The sequence below is a fragment of the Scleropages formosus genome, chromosome 5 (genome assembly GCF_900964775.1).
Source record: "Scleropages formosus chromosome 5, fSclFor1.1, whole genome shotgun sequence".
NCBI lineage: Eukaryota > Metazoa > Chordata > Actinopteri > Osteoglossiformes > Osteoglossidae > Scleropages > Scleropages formosus.
The window spans coordinates 30,560,462-30,581,195 of record NC_041810.1 but is presented as its reverse complement, the minus strand read 5'-3'; the positions used below and the strand labels follow the sequence as shown (position 1 = coordinate 30,581,195).

The following is a 20,734-nucleotide window of genomic DNA, read 5'->3' as shown; positions in this document are numbered from 1 at the left end:
AAGCCATTGGCTATGGAGAACTGCATCTACACAAAACATACTTAACTCAGCAGAGCTGTACAAATACACATTTGAGCTGACACTTTTCTCCAGCTTACTACATTAAGCTACTTACAATTATTTACCCATTTATACAGCCAGGTAATTTACTGGAGCAATTTAAGGTAAGTACCTTGCTCAAGGCTACTACAGCTGGAGGGGGGATTCAAACCTGCAACCTTTGGGTCTAAAGGTAGCAGCTCTAACCACTACACTACCAGCCACCCCATAAAGTAAAATAAAATAAAATAAAAAAAAATAAATGTCACCAAGTAGTTCTTTTGAGATCAAGGACATTTTGATATCACACCGAAATATGAAAGAGTTTTGCAAGTATGAGAGCCAATAAGTGACAATTGATCAATATCTAATGCCACTCAAGACGACTTCTTCCACTCCCCTGTCTAACGGCAGCAAGTCGAAACACAAAACATTTTCGCTGAACCAAAATAACTGTAGAAAATAGAATGATGGAAAAAAAAAAGCACAGCTAAAAATATATAAGTAAACTGGGAAACGTCTTTGAAAATTCGCAGCTGGGATGTTCGTAACACAAGGTACGAGTGTATTCACAAATAAACACATGGCATACTGGGGGGGGGGGGGGAAACGTGCTTGCTGCACACAATGTACTGCGCTGCAAAATGCAATATTTGAAACAGGACTTTCTTAGGATGGGAACTTGAATGACAATTTGAAATTGTAATTTTCTTCTCCTGTATCCAGTTTAACGCCTGTCTGTGTTTGGGTGGGTGGCCGGTTATCACTTGAATAGAACAGAATAAATTTTAAAAGAAAACCCGTCTGCGTGACAAGCCGCTCTTACCTGTTCTGTACGAGGAAGTCGACAAGATGAAGCGAGGTCTGATCGGCTGTTCGCACGGAATAGTGGAGCGCGGTCTCTCCTGCCTCCTGGTACGGGCGATGCGTGCGCGCACACACATACACGCACACGGAGAGGAACAAAAGGAAGAGATATGAAGAACAAATGGCAAAGAGGACCTGTGTTTAAGCAAACTGCATGAGTGCCCACCACTGGTCCTTCATGGCCAAAGCCCTTTTGATTTCAAAATCTACAACTAGAAAAGACAAAAGAAAACAATGACATTTGCATTCATTCCTTCAGCTAACACTTTTTCTGCCAAGCACTTTACAGTGTTAAGCAGCTTACAATAAATTACCTATTTATACAGCAGCTGGGAGCGTAGTGGTTCGAGCTGCTGCCTTTGGACCCAATGGTTGCAGGTTTGAATCCTGCCTCCAACTGTAGTACCCTTGAGTGAGGTACTTACCCTAAAATTGTGCCAGTAAAATTACCCAGCTGTATAAAAGGGTAAATGTATTCAGCAGGATGGCTTTTAATAGAGTAATTCAGGGTAAGTACCTTGTTCAAGGGTGGAACAGGAATTCTGATCCTTTGTGTCTAACCAGTGCTGCCCCATTACAGCTTATAATAACATACATCCATTAGGCAATTATGACTACTGCCCCATCTCTTTTTAAGTACTGGCAGTTAAAACTGTGTTATATTTAATAATTCCAACTGCTCTCCTTTAGACCTCACTGACCCTCTGCCCATCTACCTTATATTTCACAGTTAGCCAACACTTTTCTCCAAAGCAACTTACAATGTTAATGTACCTACAATTATTTATTCATTTATATAGCTGGGTAATGTTACTGGAGCAATTTAGGATAAGTACCTTGCTCAAGGGTACTACAGCTAGAGATGGGAACTGAACCTGCAACCTTAGGACCCATAGGAAACAGCATTAACAATGAAGCTGTCAGCCATCCCAATATGTACACATGCAGTTCCATCGTCCCCCTTCACCTGGCCTGTCTCTGGCAACGGCTCCATCAGTTCCACACCCTCGGCGTAGACCTGGATCAGCGCCAGCAGGTCACGGGATCGAACTGCTTCAAACAGCTCGCTCATCTTGGCGGCTGCTGAAGAGCAGGTCTTGCGCACAAACTTGTGGTCGACATACTTGGCGTTGATGAACTCCTTTCGTGCTGTCCTATAAGGAAAAGGTAGAGTTGGTGGTTTTACGGCACCATCAAAACTTCTGTCTGTAATAGTTACACCATATGATGCTAGTTCTAAACAATTTTAATTCTATTTACGGGCATTGGAACCAGGGCTGTGGAGTCGGTACACAAAACCTTCAACTCCGACTCCAGTAACCCAATAATTGCTTCCGTTTCCGACTCCACAGCACCGATTGGAACTACATCTATGCAAAGTCACACTTGGGAGGAACTTCCATTTGTATAACATGCTGAAGAAGGTTGACCATTTGTAATCCTGGGGGAAAATAAATAGTACCATTGTACAGGACTACATGATGGGAACAGACAGCTAACGTGAGCAGCAATCGACCAGTCAATCAATTAATATTTTTCAGTGCAGCCTTAATGGCTTTTAAGTAGCATCAGTGAACGAAAAGTGACAGTGAACATCCTACTGTATGGCATTGTACCAAGGTCTGAAAAACTCCCTTAAAACATTAACACAGAGTTGTAACGACAGCCCACGCTATGTCTAAGCAGCAAATGAACGCTGAAAATCTGCAACTGCAGCTGAGGGCCAGTTACTCACATTTACATTTATTTGTTTAGCAGATGCTTTTCTCCAAAGTGATGTACATGTAGGCCTCTAAAGAGCTGTACGGTGGCACAGCGAGAAGCGTTGCTGTCGCACAGCACCTGGGTGGTGCGAGAGGATGTGGGTTTGATCCCTGCTCAGTGTGTCTGGAGTTTGAATGTTCTCCTTGTGTCTGTGTGGGTTTTTGCTGGGTGCTCTGGTTTCCTCCCACAGTCCAAAGACATGCTATTCAGGTTCACCCAGAGTGTGTGAGCGACAGAGAGAGTGTGTGTGTTCCACTGGTGTATGGGTGAGTGACCCATTGTAAGTAGTGTATCTAGCAGTGTAAGTCACCATGGTGAATAAGGTGTGTGGGCTGATAACACTACATAGAGTTCATTGGAAGTCACTTTGGAGAGAAGTGTCTGCTAAGTAAAGAAATGTAAATTTCAGAGAAAAAAACAGAAAGTGCATGACATCAACAGAAGGAAAGATTTGGATGCAGAGATGTGATTCTGGAATATAGTGCATTTTTCACATTCCACCATATGACCCAGTGTACATTACATGGCTAGCTGCATAGAACTTTTACTGATTATTTGTTTCATTAGTAAAAAGTAATAAAAAAAAAAAAAAAAAACTTACATACTTACATATCACTTGATGGATATGGCTTTGGTGATGGACAAGGAAGGTTCCCTTCCATAATTTCATTAAAACTACTGTTTCCTACATTCTTGGCCAGCTACAAAATAAAGCAAAGAATTATATATACAGTATAAAGAAATATCACATACATTCTGAATGGAAAAAGAGACTGAACAGTATAGACTTCATTTAAAATAACTGATTTGGAATTTTTCAAATATCTGTAAATGTATTTTTTTACATACCACAAGGATCATATCATATACCTGTAGCATGTATTTAATAAAAGAACCAATGTGATAGGAACAATAAAATGTGACATTATTACAAATAAGTAAACATCCCTGCTTTAAAAAAATGTGACGGAAGTCAACCAAAAGCTTGGACAAAACAACCACATGTGTGCTGATCAATGAGTACTTTCAGTAATGATATTTGGATTGATGGTGGTTAATCTCTGACACTGGACCGAATACCAGGGAAACGCGGTTCTGTTACTGTGCTTCGCGTGATCCACCGACCTTTCAATAATGCTCACGTGCCACACTGTAAAGACTAGGTCACAATACAATCAGCACAAATATCTGAAGAAAAAGTTGAAGTTTCCTTGAACCATAAAACAAACTCCTAATGAGATATATTTAGCTAAAAATTAAAAAAAAAAAAATAAATCCAAAACTCTAAATGATGCACCTGATGAGTTGATGATCAAAAGGATTCAGATGGTTATCTATAAAAATAATATGGATAATAATAACATTATCTATAAGAATAATATTATCACATGAATAAATAAATATAAATGAATGCATCTAGTTCCACTGAGCTAAAGTAATTAGCTAGTTAATAACCGATTTAAGATGTTTCACATTTCCACAAGTATACAAAGTTAGAACGACGTAGGGCTTGAACTCACCAAGAGTTCAGAAGTTCCGAGTTTATCGAGCTCCAGGGACTGGATGCGCGAGACGTGCACACCCATCTCCCTGTGGATGCCCGAGCATTCGATACAGGTCAGGATGCCCAAGTTTGTGGACAGCCACTTTGGCTCTAAATTGGGAGATGAGAGAAAAAAAAAAAAACTTTTAAAAAGAATTTTTACAAAAGCATTAAATTCAGAAACAGAATCCTCATTTAAAGATTTTTATTTATTCCCACAATAAGCCATGGCAGCGCACTTTAAAACAGAACGGAAGAAGTTTCCTGGCACTAGGGGGCACAACCCTCCTGCTCATACTGTTGGGGGTACAGAAATCTTAAACTGAAGAAAACTTTAATGTGCTTTAATTTTGTGCAGTTAAATTGAAGAAAAATGTGCTTTAATATCGTGCAGTTTATCAGTGAAATGCAACCTGTCAGAAACCACATCCCGCTGTGATTCACGTCCAAGGCTGCATCCAAGATGTGTCCCTGTTGTAAATATTGCATTAAAAATGTATGCTTATCGCTGAAAGACATTTCGATTTATTCTGTCACCGAGCTAAAGTATTTCTCTATTTTTACCCTCTGAGCTGGCTGCACGCTGTCTAATACACTGTATATTAAATCCGTTATGACCATAGAAGACAAATCACTAGAATAAAATGCTTTTTCCCCCACAACTGAATGTGATATTTCCGCTCTTTCATATAAAGATATGCAAATTACCTTAACGTCAGCTCGGCATTTCACCTAAATATAACCCCACACTAGAGAAGAGAAATTCTAAAACCCTCTTTGAAGTATAACTGTGGTTCATCCTTCAAAAACAAGCGTAACTGTAGCCCAAGGAAGCTGTTTCTTAAATGGAAAACGGCACTGATTTGTTCCCTCGCGCTGTTCATGGAATAGAGCAGGCAATGAAACAAACACGAGAAAGCGAGAATTTGCATAAACAAGAAGGAAAAACATGCATCTGTTGACCTGAAATTTTTTTTTAAATTATTTATCCCCATGATTTATCATTTCAGGCAAACAAATACCGACCGAGAATCAAAATACAGGGCCCTGAGATCGATGTGTACCTACGTACTCCAGGACGGCACGACTCAGGCCGTAACGTGCGTTATAATGGATAATATAATAGTATTATAAGAATCCACTTGTTTAGCTCGCCTTTCTACCCAAAATATTCTTTTATACAATTGGAAATATTTATCAAAATATGATAAGCAACTTTCACTGACGTATACAACCTGAGACTTCAACCTGTAACATTTAAATTGAAACTATGCTCCTGACTGATTTAGCAGACACTTTTTTCCAAAGCAATTTCCAATAAACACTATGTAGTGTTATCAGCCCACACACCTTATTCACCATGGTGACTTACACTGCTGGATACACTACTTACAAGTGGTCACTCATCCATACATCAGTGGAACACACACACTCTCTCTGTCACTCACACACTGTGGGTGAACCTGAACAGCATGTCTTTGGACTGTGGGTGGAAACCAGGGCACTCAAAGATTTACACTGCTGGATACACTACTTACAATGGGTCACTCATCCATACATCAGCGGAACACACACACTCTCTGTCACTCACGCACTATGGGGGAACCTGAACAGCATGTCTTTGCAGTGCGGGAGGAAACCAGAGCACCCAGAGGAAACCCACGCCGACGCGGGAAGAACATGCAAACTCCACGCAGACTGAGCAGGGATCGAACCCATGTCCTCTCACACCACCCAGGCGCTGTGCTACCGTCCCACCCACACACACCATACACTGCTCCGCTTGTGTTAATGTCAAACACACCGTGAAGTGCTGATGTAAATAAAGATGCCACTTTTCTCATCCTGGACGCTCCCTCTCCAGGGTCTGGTTTCACCTCCATTCATCATTCAGCGGCATCGGTAAGTGATACGGCAGCTTTCAGGTGTTTCAACACAGCACGGAGGGAGCGAGACGCACGCACGGCACAACACTAATACGCCAGAGGTCGGGAGATGCCCGCGTGACCGAGCAAAGTGTGGCGCTGAAACTGGCCGCTGCAGTGGGCCCCAAGTGCTTTGCTGTGCACGCTGAAGACAGCGAGTGTCAAAGAGAGGACACACTGACACTCAGTGAGAAATAGCTTGTCCCCAAAGAGCCTCTTGAGTGATGACTAAGCACTAAGAAAAAAGGAGCGATGAATAATGCAATGTACAACGTATGAAGCTCAGCGAGGTCTAATTATCCTGAATGGTTTGTCATTCTCTCCTTGAAGGCGACAACAGCGCTGCCCTTCAACCGCATTCCAAACTCACACGCTAACTGCGAAACGGCAGCGCGTGATGGACGCAGCACCCCACCGACGTCCGAGCAAAGCGCTGCCGGTTCGTGTCCTGTAATGTACCCTGCAGTGCCCCACCTTTGTTCACTAAAATGGCCAAATCTATCAATGGGGAAAACTACAAATTTACCCAGACACTTACATGTGATGTTTTTCTCCAAAGCAACTTACAACATTAAGCTACTTACAATTATTAACCCAGCTACGTAAATTTTTACTGGAGTAATTTAGAGTAAGTACCTTGCTCAAGGGTACTACAGGTGGTGCCCGATTTACGATGATTCGACTTTCGATTTTTTTCGACTTTGCAATCGTGAGCTGGCGATAGACATTCAGTAGAAACCGTACTCCGAATTTTGATTTTTTCGCGCACCAGCAACATGCAGAGCGATACTCTCTCGTGATGCTGGGCGGCGATGTGTATTAAAGGCATTTCCGACTTCTGATGGGTTCGCGGAACGTAACCCCATCGTAAATCAGGGACCACCTATATAGCTGGAGGTGAGACTCAACCTTCCAACCAGGGTGTCCATGGGCAGCAGCTCTAACCTCTACACTACCGGCTGTCCAAGGCAAAAGCTACACTCAGTCAACAGTCCCAAGTGGTATTTCGACTCCGTTTCCACAGAGTCAAGATTGCTTTGTAAGAATGCAAAGGTAGTTACAGGACCTTTGGTGGAGTAGTTGATACGGACGTCCGAGACCCCGCGTGCTGTGACGTGAGGTTCCTGAGGTTATCCGCTCTCGTGGACGTGCACATGCAGCCACGCATGGGGGTTTTTACCTGGAGCGCCGCAGTCGCAGCACACCTCGTTGCCGGGCATGCGCTGCATGTCATCGATGATGGCCTTGGTGAGGTCGTCCAGGCCATCCTCACCAGCACTCTGCTCCCCACGAAAGGCCATGTTGAGGGCCTCTTCCTTGCTGTTCGTGAGCACCGAGATCCAGCTGTGCTCAGACAAACATGGGCGGGGGGGGGGGGTCACCATGCATTACACTATCAGGGGTTGAAAACACATCTGGCAGGGATTCACCCTGCATCTCCTTACACTCCCTTAATCTTCTGACACCATTTACCTTAAAGTTAGCATTTGTGCCTCCGCCATGTACCACGTCTGACATGTAAATGAGCTTAGATGCGGCAGCCGTTTCGGCAAAAAACAGCTGTAAAAATAAACTCGCATTCTCTCGCTTCATGTGGTTATAACTGTACTCCACTAAAAATGAATAAGGCTTTTCATGATACATGCACATGGTACTTGTATCTATGACAATAAACTTGAAACTTGAACTTGATCTTGAACTAATCATTTAATATTCATTCATTAATATTCAACATCATAGTGTTCGCCAACGTGACAATGCCAGGTTTTTATAATAAGCTGCTTACACCTATTTCATCTATATATACAGGTGGGTAATTTTTACTGGAGTAATTCAGTATTCAGGGAGAGCACCATGATCAAGGGCCCTATAGCAGGGGTAGGATTCAAAGAAGAAAGCAGTAAATTCTAAGAAATGATAATGGTTGACAGTGTTAACAGAAGAGAGCAGCACATAGTTTTCAAGTAAGGAACATAGACTTGCAGCCTTAAGACTCCAACTAGGAGGGGCCTTGACCAAGGTACTTAATGCTGGCTGCTTCAGTTAATTTAACCAGGAATAAAAATGAATAAAACAATAAACCCCTTAGGGGGTGTGGTGGCGCGGTGACGCGGTGGGTTGGACCGGGTTCTGCTCTCCAGGGGGTCTGGGGTTCGAGTCCTGCTTGGGGTGCCTTGCGATGGACTGGCATCCCCTCCTGGGTGTGTCCCCTCCCCCTCCAGCCTTTTGCCCTGTGTTGCCAGGTTAGGCTCTGTCTCCCTGTGACCCCATATGGGACACACGGTTTCAGATGACGTATGTGTATAACTCACATGCAGAAGAATTCAAGCGTCAGATTCGCTGTTAACTTTCTTAATTCATTTACTTTCTTAACGGTATGCTGCAATCTGGATTTAAAGCAACAATTGGTTATTTACACTATTATTCTTTTAGAACGCAGAGAATTCGGATTTTCGTCTGTGGACCTGGCATCTTTCCATCTCTCCCGCACTGTATGGGGGTGCGGGCTCTGTAAGCTTCAGCGACGTTGAAGGGAGTCTCCATTAGTCACCGCATTTTTCTCTCACAGTGTGCCATCCAGGCAGAAGAGTGATGGGTAAAATAGCAACGGGGCGACCATCGATTTTCATTTTCATAAGGGAAAATAAACAACGTGCATAATTCAGAGAGCGCTATTACTAATCATGAGTCTTGAGTCATTATTATGGCCGCAGAAATCCTTCTGCGCAGAACACCAGCTCGCTGGGGCTGTAACAGCACGAACCTTGGAGAGATGAGTGGAAGTACACGATGGCATTCCGCACGGAGAGGTGTGTTTACAGTTCACACAACTGTTACAAGCAGCTGAACATGTTATGTTGCTATTATTATTATTACTACTACTACTACGGGGGGGTCAGTCTGAAATTTGAGAGCTTTTTCCACAAAGAATTAGCTCCATTCATTCATTCATTCATTCATTCGCTCACTCACTCAAGCCCTGTTTTGGATGCGATCATAATCATCATCTTCAAAACAATATTCAAACTATTGCTGAGTATGAAGCTAACATCAATTTTTGCTTGTTTTATGTCACAGTAGTTTGTTGTGGTCTTTTTCTTAATAATTCACTGACAAGCCCACCCATCCACCTAGCATTCCCTGTTCACTTACATCACAAACTCTTGCTCGTCTTCAGCTTGGAAGTGATACGTTCGATTATCTGGGGAGGGGGGGGAAGAAAAACACAAATGTGAGAACAGCTGAAGTGGGGGAGACCTATTTGGAAGCTTCTCCCCATTTCAAACTTTACAGTCTAGAAGTGCTTTTATTAGGGTTAGGGTTAGGGTTAGCGAGGATGTCTTCTTAGACAAGGGGTTTGACGACCCCTTAGCCCTGGGGGCTTAAGGGGGTCCGTGTTTTGAACAGAACACGCAACTAAATAAAAGTTAAAGATAAAATAAAAATGAAATAAAAATGTTAATACGCTATTATAATCTGTGACACCTGATAATCTAGGTGTCAATCTCATTTCGTACTGCTGAATACAGGCTGAATGGGAATCATGGTGCCTGCTGCAGGTTTTGTACACAATAAGAACAAACCTTAAATAATAATATACTAATTATAATAACTAGAACAAAGTTAATGACGGGCAGACTGGGACGGCACCATTCGCAGGTACTGTAAGGTATGGGGAGCTGCAGCTGTATCCTTCGATAATCTGTTGAACGGCCGTATGTTTGAGACCAGTAACGTATTGGGTAATTCTATAAGATGATCGAGGTGGAATCTAAAAAAAAAATCTGCGGAGTACTTTCCTTGAATTTATTTGCGGACATTCTTCTATAAGAAGTCCTTAGATTTCACAAAATTCTTAAATGGGTCTGTGGCCGAGACAAGGTTAAGAACCTCTGACTTTGTGCCTTTTTCTAAAGCAGCACTGAGGCTTGCAGTGCTGCCCTTGTACACAGCCTGGGGAGAGGGGGCATCACATGGTAGGACATTGCTGACATTTGGGGAGCAACTAACACCTCTCCCTTCCGTGCGATGGCCTTCCGAGATGCCGGCACCGGTCGCTGTCCTAGTCGATGGTCACATCAGCAATGATGGCGAGTTATAGGTCATGAAATCGTGTGACAAGAGCAGGCAGTACGTACGGGAGATGAGATCAAAGCACTTCTTGTCCTCAGTGCTAGGTTTCACCTGGCAGGTGAGCAAATTGAGTTTCACCGGCTGCCTGTTGGACTGAAGACAGACAGGAAGTTTCCACTTAGTCATTTTATAAAACACATGCCTGTGTTTGGTGACTGAACTGAGAAAGCTGTGCACGTGAACAGTGGAGGAGATGCGGAGGTTACAAAAAGCAGACAGAAATCCCCCCTGGATGGGTACAAATCCATAAGACCGTTTGAAACGCTTTCACCTAAATCAAATAAAATAAAATCCTCACATTCAATCCTGAAATAAAATCTCAGCATGAATTAAGTATACACATGTGCTCTCCTGCATGTTTCAGTTGTCACTAAAGATATAATAAAACTGATCACGAGGAAACATATGATTCATCACATAAACAAGTTTGGCAGTATCTGGTCACTTTCGGTTTTACAATCGAGAAAGCGTATTAATCGACATGTAATTGTATTCACTAAAGAGCTTCCGTAAAAGTCTCAGATATAGCAATAATGAATTTGGAATTGGATTTGGTTTGTGAACCTGTTCCCCACAATACAGAGCCATTTGAGTATTGAGTTTTAGTGTGTTTTGATGCCAACTAAAGCAGAAGGTAGCAACGCAAGCGAAATTTCAGAAAACGCAACAATGAGGAAAATGTGATTCAACATCAAACCAGATGCGGACTCATCGTTGAGGGTGGGGGTCATGAGACAGTGAAAAACCGCAGTAGCCGCATCAACAGTGTCCCTGATTTCTTGGAGCCTTGTCAGAGTATTGCTGTGAGCCCTCAATCACTGTAACCCTAACCCCACCCATGTAGCCATGTAACCAAAAACCAGCTCCCCAAAAGGTTCACCTAAGCCCGCTATACAGAACCACAGCAACAGAAATCGGACCCACCGTAGCATGAGAGATGGTAAGGATGCCACCCTTCACTGAACATCTCCTCCGCTGCCACACTTTCCTCAACCTGAGACAGAAACAAGAATGTCAGAGCACATAAACAGAAATCATTTATATAAATAGTGCACAGAAATATATTTATTCATTTAGCTGATGCTTTTTTTTCAAAATGACTTGCAATATTACATACACACACACATTGTCTGAACCGCTTGTCCCACACGGGATCGCGGGGAACCGGAGCCTAACCCGGCAACACAGGGCGTAAGGCTGGAGGGGAAGGGGACACACCCAGGATGGGTAAGCAAATAAAGGAAAATGCAAAACCTTTAAACAACATTTGAGATAAAAAGGTGAATGCAAAACAAAAAGTATCATCAATGTCCAAAAACATTTTCTCAAATGTTTTCAGCAGATGTGACTCAGCTTTTGAGTTTCAAGTTGCAGCAAGGCTCCAACGTAATGTTTTCAATTTGCAGCAGGACCCTGTACTAAATTTTTACCAAACCATGTGACTGTGTTTTTAAAGATCTCTTTTTTGACTTGTCCACTAATTCCAACAACCCAATTTGTAAGTTTTTTTGGGAGAAAAGAAAATCACTGCTTGCATCCAAATTGTGATGCAGCCAACTTAATGCAGGTAATACTGCAAATTTAGACAAATCAATTAGGAACTGATTCATTCAATAGACACCAGGAACAAAATTACTATAACTGTGCTGGTGTCTAGTGTGTGTGTTTGCATGTGTGAGAGAGGAAAACCTACCCATCACTTTTCTTCAACAAATAACCCTTCTTCTCACTACCAAACTCTTTGTTTCCCTGGAGCTGGTGCATGCTGTACCCACCCTGCTTGCTCTGGGAGTCCTGTAGAAACACATTAAGAATACACCTGATCAGTTAAACACACTGACATAGACAAGCACATGTTAACAAACCATAACTATGGGAGGCACAGTAGCACAGCAAGTGGTGCTGCGATCTCACGGCGCCTGGATGTGAGAGGACGTGGGTTTGATCCCTCATCAGTCTGTGTGGAGTTTGCATGTTCTCCCCGTGTCTGTGTGGGTTTCCTCTGGGTGCTCTGGTTTCCTCCCACACTCCAGAAACATGCTGTTCAGGTTCTACTATTGTGTGGGAGTGACATAGAGAGTGTGTTCCACTGATGTATGGATGAGTGACCCCTTGTAAGTAGTGTATCTAGCAGTGTAAGTCACTGCGGTGAATAAGGTGTGTGGGCTGATAACACTAAATAGAGTTCATTGGAAGTTGCTTTAGAGAAAAGTGTCTAATAAATGTGTTATATCTTTTCATTTTATCACAACTGACTTTACATGGATTTATTCAATCTGTCCATGTAAACACAAATGACAATATAAACTCGATATACGTATAAAGGCCTTGGAGCCTGAGTCAGACCTACAAGCATGAACAGTACTCTTCGCTTACCCACCGTGCCATGTCTACTGACAGTCCTCTACAGAGGTAACAATACTACAGAAACAACTCATCACTGATATATTGCTCTAAGGCACAATAAGAGGACCTCGAACCTGTGACCCTGTGGTCACCCATCCCAGCTCCTATATTGCTATGCTGCAGAGAGAAGGCCTGTGCACAGCGGTGAGGTGGTAAGTATGGACACCAGTGGGGGGGGGAGGCCGGTGCAGCACATAAATCATAATAATAAAATAAATATGAATCACCAAAAGCTGAGAAAGAGCCAGAAGACATTTCAAATTTCTGCTTTTTTTTCCCCAGTAAATCCACTCAAGATTTTCCTTTTTTCCACTTAAATGTAGAGCTGAACAGGTCCAAAGCCTTAATGTGTTCGCACTATATATACAAACAGACAAACAAACTCAAAGCAAGAGCAATTGGAAGGATGTCAGCACTTACTCTCCTGGACTTCAGTCAGGAAAGCAGGGAGGAAGAGAGAAGCAACAATGTTAAAAGAAATACAGAACAGCAGAAGGAAAGGCTGCCACGTAGAAGACCTTTACCATTCGTTTCTAAGCCAAAATCATGAGCATAGGCTACAGCCATTACACGGGGCACTCTGCCAAAGTACTTTACACTGGGCCAAAAATGCAAAAATCAAGCAAGCAGTTTTACTGGAAAGTAGACATACACAGTACCACAATTTAGGCAGTACATTTTTACTGAGGAGCAAATTGCAGATATGTTCACGTTATTGGTTAAGTCGGGGTTAATAAAAACCGCCCGATTGAGAATATTGTGGCGTGCAGCACCGTGGGTTTGGATAGGGCAAAGAAGGACGCAAAGGCAGCGTTCATTTCGAACGTTTTATTGAACAGCGGCACACGAGGAAATGATGCTCTCGGTCCGAGGACCCGTGCCTCAAAACAGCTTAGCACCCCAGGCCCTCTCCACACCCTGACACATAGTCACACTATTAGTTTCCCCATAAACTGCCCTAGTGGTTGAACCCTCTATTTACAATTTACCCACAATTCAACTATGTATTTACAATAAGTAAATCTTCCCACCTAAACACACAGTAACGTGGGTCGTAACACTATAATGTAGAACGGATGACAAACAAACAGAGAATGAAGTAAAAATAGTGACTACAACAAACTTTCCTTTCTAAGAATATGAAATCGTCATGGGTTCGACCTTGAGTATTGTTCAACAGGACCAGAATTCCTCTGGATCGGTCCACTGCTGGTGATATACGGGTGTAAAGAAAACAGTTGCTATTTTGTGGAGAACTCAAATACTGTGCGGATCCAATCCACGACCCGCAATTCGCTAACGAACTGAAAATATTTCGCCAGACATCTGCTCTGACATATCCCAGGTAAAAAAAATCTGAACGAGTTGCATTGTGCTCTTCCAACGACTACTTCACGGTAGCTACGTACGCAGCGACCCCCGCAATGTGATACTTGATAAAAATAGGAGATGCGTTTGATGTTTCACCTTAAATTTGCTGCGAAAACAAGAAAAACATCATCGGGCCAAGGAGCTAATATTGGCAGAGCGCTAGGAGCTTTGTTGCCAGGGCTGTGAGCTAGACAGTCCGTCAGCGTCATTCCACTGAGCAGTCAGTGTGGCACAACGCCGGTCACCAGCAGGGCCTACTTCACACTGGCTACCAGCATGGTACAGCACTGGCCACTCCCTCGGCGAGTCAGCTACCTACATCTGCAGCTACCAACACCCTAAGCGTCCTACATCAGGACAGAGCCGCATGTATACAGGAAGCTAGCTACAGCATTAGCTATCCACCTTAGGACCAGGGTTGTGGAGTCGGTGCACAAATCCACAGGCCTAGCCTAGGCCCAGAAGTTGCACGTTATTTTGGGGGTCAACTTATCCAGTGCATATACGAATAAACCTATATTGCACCTCTAATTTTTGGGGGTCGACTTATACGCCAAATCAACTTATACGTCGGCATACATAGTACATTTAGTCGGAGTCAGAGGTGGTGCATTTTTATCGACTCCAACTCCAGTAAGCCAATAATTGCTTCCAACTCCGACTCAGACTCCACAGCACAGATCAGGACCCACCTACATTTCAGACTATCCGGCTACCTATGTTGGAATTTAGCTACATCCAGATTCAGAAAACGGCAATACAAGAAAGAGACAACCTATTCATTAAAAAAAAAAAAAAAAAAAAAAAAATTGTAGAAAACTGTAGAAAAATGACCGGCAGCCTTTTAAAGGAAAATTCCTCATAGTTACTTGAACTACATTATAGTTGAGCTCATAAGATTCCTTCACAATTTATGTGCAAATGTTAACAGGATGTAGGAAAAGTATGAAAATTACACTTAATTTTTAACCCTAAATGTCCCAATTTGATTAAAAAAACAGCATAGAAAACATCAGACTTGAAGTAGAGCTCCCAAACAATGCACCAGTCCTATCCATTCTTGATTGTTTAATTCATAGGGACCTAGGGAACTGTAAGGTATGCTTACCTCCTTCTGGTCGAGCTGCAGAGAGGACTTGATGAGGTCCCGCAGGGCAGTCAACTGCTTCTTCTCCTCATCCTGTGTTTGTTTTATCTGGAACAAACCCAGGCGTCATACACATGCTGACTTCTCAAGGGAAAAAGGAAAACACTAGCTGATAATTATAAATAATACAAAGAGCCAAAGATGGAGGTCTTGTTGGAGCTTTGACACTGATCGCTTACATTATAGAGATCTGCCGCCAGCTTTTCAATGTACTGCTTCAGCTTGTCGGCAGTTTTCAAACCGTCTTGGAAAAAGCTGAAAGAGAATAAAGCATTTTTGGTGTGCATTTTTGTTACTGATGAAATTAACATTGTGGGTGTATATAAAGTTAAAAGAAGATGGAAGTGGAAACTGATTGTTTAAGCTTATGGTAAGTGACTCCGACTGATGGACGGTCATGATTGGTCGATCAGTTTGCTAATGACCTTGACCTTCCATTGCTGACCTTTCTGGGGTTCTGCACAAGCACCTTACCCCTCATTGACCCATTGATAGCATCTGAAGTCACATGCTGTTTGACTCATTCCTGCTCAGAAAATGATTGACACCATCTCCGCACCTTCACCTGATGTTCATGTATCCTTACTGGAAGTTTCCTGTCGCTCTTTCTACCATAGGCATGCTCACAGTTCCCATACTGTATTCTACCGATGACATGCCTCCTTTCAAGGTCCCTGACAGTCTGTCTGGGCTGTGACAGTGTGATCCACAGTGTGTTATATGATTTGTGAGCCACCGGTAACCCACAGGGAGGAATCAGTTTAGACACGATGTAAGAGACATTCGAACCAAAAATATCATGGCGGTCAACTAATAATCAGACTGAACCACAAAATTTACCAATGTGATTCCTAAAAGCTGTTTACAGCTTTAACAACCAATCTGCACACATGAATACCATAGAGAATTTACATTTTACAGTTACTGCATCATTTCAACTAGTTAAACATGGGACAAATTAAAAAAACACTGACTGAAAAAATGTCACAATTAAAAAACAAGTGACTAAAACTATACAACTTAGTTAATTGTGGCATTGTTTAATGTAGTAAAATGTTATTATAACAAAAATCTACTATGTTTGCAGGACATACATTTACACTGAAATCTGGTTTTTAAGAACCTGACTGACACACCCATAAACTGTCAGCTTTATACAAAGAACACTTGAATATTTACTTTTTTCTCATAAATAGGTCAAAATACTTTGTTTTGCAGAGAGATCTGCACAAAATGTACAAAGACTTTACAATAAAATTACAAAAAAATATGGCTTTAATATAAAAACACATATCGTGTATATATTTGGAAGTGTATACATTTTGTTGACTTTTATATATTATACTTGGAGGAAAGGTCTAAAAAAAAAAAGAAAAAGCCAGACACTTTCACATGGCTTACTAGTTTCAAGTGAAAACTGCACAGAAGAAGCTCCAGTCTGATGGTTCCCCCCCCACCTCCATCTCCATCCCTCAACCCATCCCAAATTTATTTATTCACACCTGGCCCCGTTGGATTTTGAAATGTCGTTCTCTCACAACACCTTGCGAGGCTGTCAAAACCCTGCTGCACTTGCAGCAGCTTGAATAAATCTCAGCTGTTGCCTGTCACCTATAATGGATCAGCCATGAGTGCAGCTGAATGAAGCAGCGTTTGAAAATTGTCTGTGAATAATCAAGAAGGCCTCCTTTCATGGGTCTTATGTGATTCATCTCAAGCCGTATGCTGGGCTGCTGTATGTGTATTTCAGCACTGTCACAGGCGTCCTCCCACTTCTCCTGAGGAGTCTCTACATTCTAACATCTCATGGTACCTCTCTCTCTCTTTGCCTGCACTGATCTTAGTTAATCATTACTCCAGATTTACTCAACAACAAAGGAGCCAAATAATGCAGAGCTTCACTGGTGAAAGAGGGAATAAAAGAGACAGGAATCATGTGCGTCACAAAAATAACATGGTAACAAATGGTTTTCTCCCTGATTGTATGATGCACTTTTTTAAATAAAGCATCGTTTCCGCATAATGAATCGGACAGCCCATACAATTTATATGAACATATAAAAAAAATCTCAATAAATAAATATAACAACCAAGATGAAGTTTTGAGCCTATTGTTCCTTATATAAATGTTATTTATTGGTACAGACCTGCTTTTTAAATGTTGGATATAAGATAAACAATTCAGTTGAATTTAACAGAAGAGTCAGTTTTTATTTTTCACATTTCACAGACTCAGTAATGGATAAAGCAGCATGAAGCATGAAGACCAAACAATATTATACAGTGATTAATGAAGGGACTTAGACGAGTTAAGTTGTGTTATCATAATTTAGTGCAGTATAGTATAGTAAATTTAGTATAGGGGCAGTTGCTAATGTAATGGTTAGAGCTGCTGCTTTTAGACCCAAAGGTCACAGATTTGCATACCACCTCCAGCTGAGCAAGGTACCTAGCCTAAAATTGATGCAGTAAAAATTACCCAGCTGTATAAATGGTAAATAACTGTAAGTAACTTAACATTGTAAGTTACTTACATGTAAATGGTGTCTCTTTGGGGGCTCAGGAATGCATAAAAAAATTCTATCATTGAAATAAATGCTAATCAGGAACACGTTACCTTTGCAAGGCAGGCAAAGCCTACTGAGAAACACACATCTAACAAGTGCCTGGATAATGTTCATACCACAGATCAACCGTCAACCTTAAGTAACACATAAATATACTCCAAAAGACTTGGAAACATCACATACAATGGAATAAATACAATAAATGAGCTGTGACTCATGAAACGGTCACGACTTACTTGCATTGTGCGTGGTAATACTTTATTAGGTTCTGAAGAAGGTCCACTCCCTTCTTAGTCTTGATCTCATTTACTTTGATCAAATACTGAAAGACAAAAGTAGGGCATCATTACAGAACACTGAGAAAAGCAAAATACAAAGCCAAAAATATATTACACTGTATTAATGACAGAAAGAATGAAAACCAGCTGATACTCCAGTCTTCAAAGCCTGACAGTTAAAGGACATATATATGTTAGACTATTTATTAAGACAAGGAACTTAGTTTTTGCTTTTCTCTATGTTTTCTTTACCTCAGTTGTCCAGACATTTCATTAATGTTCACATTGAATTACACCAGACAGGACCTCATACAAACCAAGTGCCGGAAACAGCCCTGTGCTACTCTTTCTTAAATATTGGTAATATTATATTGGTGTCTCTAACAGCTAGCAATGTGGAAAAACAACTAAAAGTAGGGTCTCCATTAAAGAAAAAAGTCTTGATGAGGATTAACAACTTATATGAATGCTGACAAAAAAAATACCAACATCCATATGAATATGCATACTTACTTTAAGTTGGAAACAGAGGCTAACTTACTGTAAAGTGATCTACTATACATTTGATGCTGAAAAAAAACAACAGAATCTATTTTTTCTGACTTAACCTTCCAGTTTAGCCTCAAATTTTATACACACACACACACACACACACACATACACACTGTCTGAACCGCTTGTCCCACATGGGGTCGCGGGGAGTCGAAGCCTAACCCAGCAACACAGGGCGTAAGGCTGGAGGGGGAGAGGACACACCCAGGACGGGACGCCAGTTCATCGCAAGGCACCCCAAGCAGGACTCGAACCACAGACCAACCGGAGAGCAGCCCCATGCCTCAAATTTTAATGCTTGAAAAAGTTTCTTCTCAAAGGGAGAAATGTAATCCCCTGAGGCCTGAAAAAGTTGTAAATATTAATCCCTTGTAAAGCGAGCAGCTAGGAATGTTAATGACATTTAAATGTAATATGAGTCGTACTTTCGTTGTGTAGAAAGATTAAGGAGCAGCACAATGGATTTACCGCTACTGATATGAAATCCCACTGAAGTTCAGCAGTGTAATATTACTACCCTAAAAAGCCTAGAAGCAGCCAAAATAAAATACTACACAACAGTTGTTCAGACACTGGTCAAATCCTGTACCTTCAAAACTCTCAATAATGATTGGCAGAATAGAATAAATAGAGAATAACAGCATAAACACAGGATTTATCTTTTGATATACTCCTCAGGGATATCCTGGTCTGATTATGAAAGGGTGCCAAAGGAAGCCACTACTTAAAAAGAACCATTCCTTAAGCATGTTTGGAGTTTACCAGAAAGCACGACAATGACCCAGTTGTAAAATGGGAAAAGGTTTTCTGTCAGATGAGACCAAGACAGAGCTTTTAGCCAAAATTCAAAGTGCTGTGTCTGGTGCAAACTTAACACTACCTTAAGAAACACACTCCCACTACTGTGAAGAAAAGTGGTGGCAGCATCATGCTCTGGGGTTGCTTTTCATAAACAGAGATTGGGAATCTTGCTAAACAGGAGAAGCAAAGCTGGATTTCTTTGGGCAAATTTGTTGATTCAGACAGTTAAAATGAAGAGAAGGGAATGCTTTTGCAAATGTGCCTGTGAGAAACTCACAAAGATCCAGGGGTGGCAAAATTTTTACTTGCATTGTAAGCTACTGAAACATGTGCTGACCCTTGTTGTAATTGGCAGGTTAGACAGCTCACACAGTTTCAGATATATTTACATTTATTCACTTAGCAGATGCTTTTGGCCAAAGCAACTTACAATGGATACTATGTAGTGTTACTAGCCCACACACCTTATTCACCAAAGTGATTACACTACTAGATACACTACTTACAAGGGGTTACTCATCCATGCATCAGTGAAACACACTCACTCTGTGACACTCACACACTATGGGGGAACTGAACAGCATGTCTTTGGACTGTGGGAGGAAACCAGAGCACCCAGAGGAAACCCACACAGACACGGGGAGAACATGCAAACTCCACACAGACTGAGCAGGGATCGAACCCGCATTCTCTCGCACCACCCAGGCGCTGTGAGACAGCAGCACTACTTGCTGTGCCACACAAATATAAAATATTCTTCCTGTCATAAATACAATTTATTTCACAAACTAAACAAAATGGTGTGCATTAAATCTATTTTTGTCCAGGGTTTCAATAAATATTGTGATATCAGGAATACAACAGCTTGAGTACCTATGTCACTCATTTACTTTGCTCTCCAAAAAAGATAAGGCAGGTGAAAATATCCCAAAGTACTGCTTTGATGTCTACAGATTCAGCAGGAAATGCTGAGCATGGTGCTAAATCCCACTTTACCTTTAATGTAGTATGCATATAATGCACTATAGCTGCGACACAGATATGCTCCTATGCATGAGCTAATAACTGGAGATGAGTGTTAGCCAAGCTCGGTCTGGAGAGCTCTGCTGATTGGTTCCATTTCATTCCGGACTCCGTAATCAAAATGTACAGCTTCTGACAGGGTGAGCTTCTTCAATGTGATCCAGAGACCTTTTTTAATCTCACTTCAAGGGCAAGGTCATCATTCCCCTGACTCTGACGCATGCCATGGTTACATGCCATGGCTTACTATTCTAAATCATGAACTCTTGCTTCACTATGTTACTAAAAACCATACTTTTAACTGGCCCAGTGGTTCT

At 41.8% G+C, this 20,734-nt stretch overlaps 1 protein-coding gene across 4 annotated transcripts in view; it reads right to left on the bottom strand.

Moving 5' to 3' along the window:
- Positions 1–20,734, bottom strand: part of LOC108942348 (arf-GAP with SH3 domain, ANK repeat and PH domain-containing protein 1-like) — an 81,326-nt gene that overhangs the window by 14,454 nt on the left and 46,138 nt on the right. For 2 of the 4 annotated variants that reach the window (XM_018765654.1, XM_018765656.1), the window contains 13 exons: positions 18,000–18,085; positions 15,376–15,451; positions 15,158–15,244; positions 13,099–13,107; positions 11,966–12,066; positions 11,197–11,266; positions 10,278–10,365; positions 9,292–9,340; positions 7,319–7,482; positions 4,191–4,324; positions 3,280–3,371; positions 1,874–2,060; positions 866–951 (listed from right to left, as the gene is read on the bottom strand). In XM_018765654.1, the coding sequence (XP_018621170.1) occupies positions 866–951; positions 1,874–2,060; positions 3,280–3,371; positions 4,191–4,324; positions 7,319–7,482; positions 9,292–9,340; positions 10,278–10,365; positions 11,197–11,266; positions 11,966–12,066; positions 13,099–13,107; positions 15,158–15,244; positions 15,376–15,451; positions 18,000–18,085 (1,229 nt within the window). The remainder of the gene's footprint in view (positions 1–865; positions 952–1,873; positions 2,061–3,279; positions 3,372–4,190; positions 4,325–7,318; positions 7,483–9,291; positions 9,341–10,277; positions 10,366–11,196; positions 11,267–11,965; positions 12,067–13,098; positions 13,108–15,157; positions 15,245–15,375; positions 15,452–17,999; positions 18,086–20,734) is intronic. The other 2 variants (XM_018765657.2, XM_018765655.1) reach the window with 1 other exon arrangement.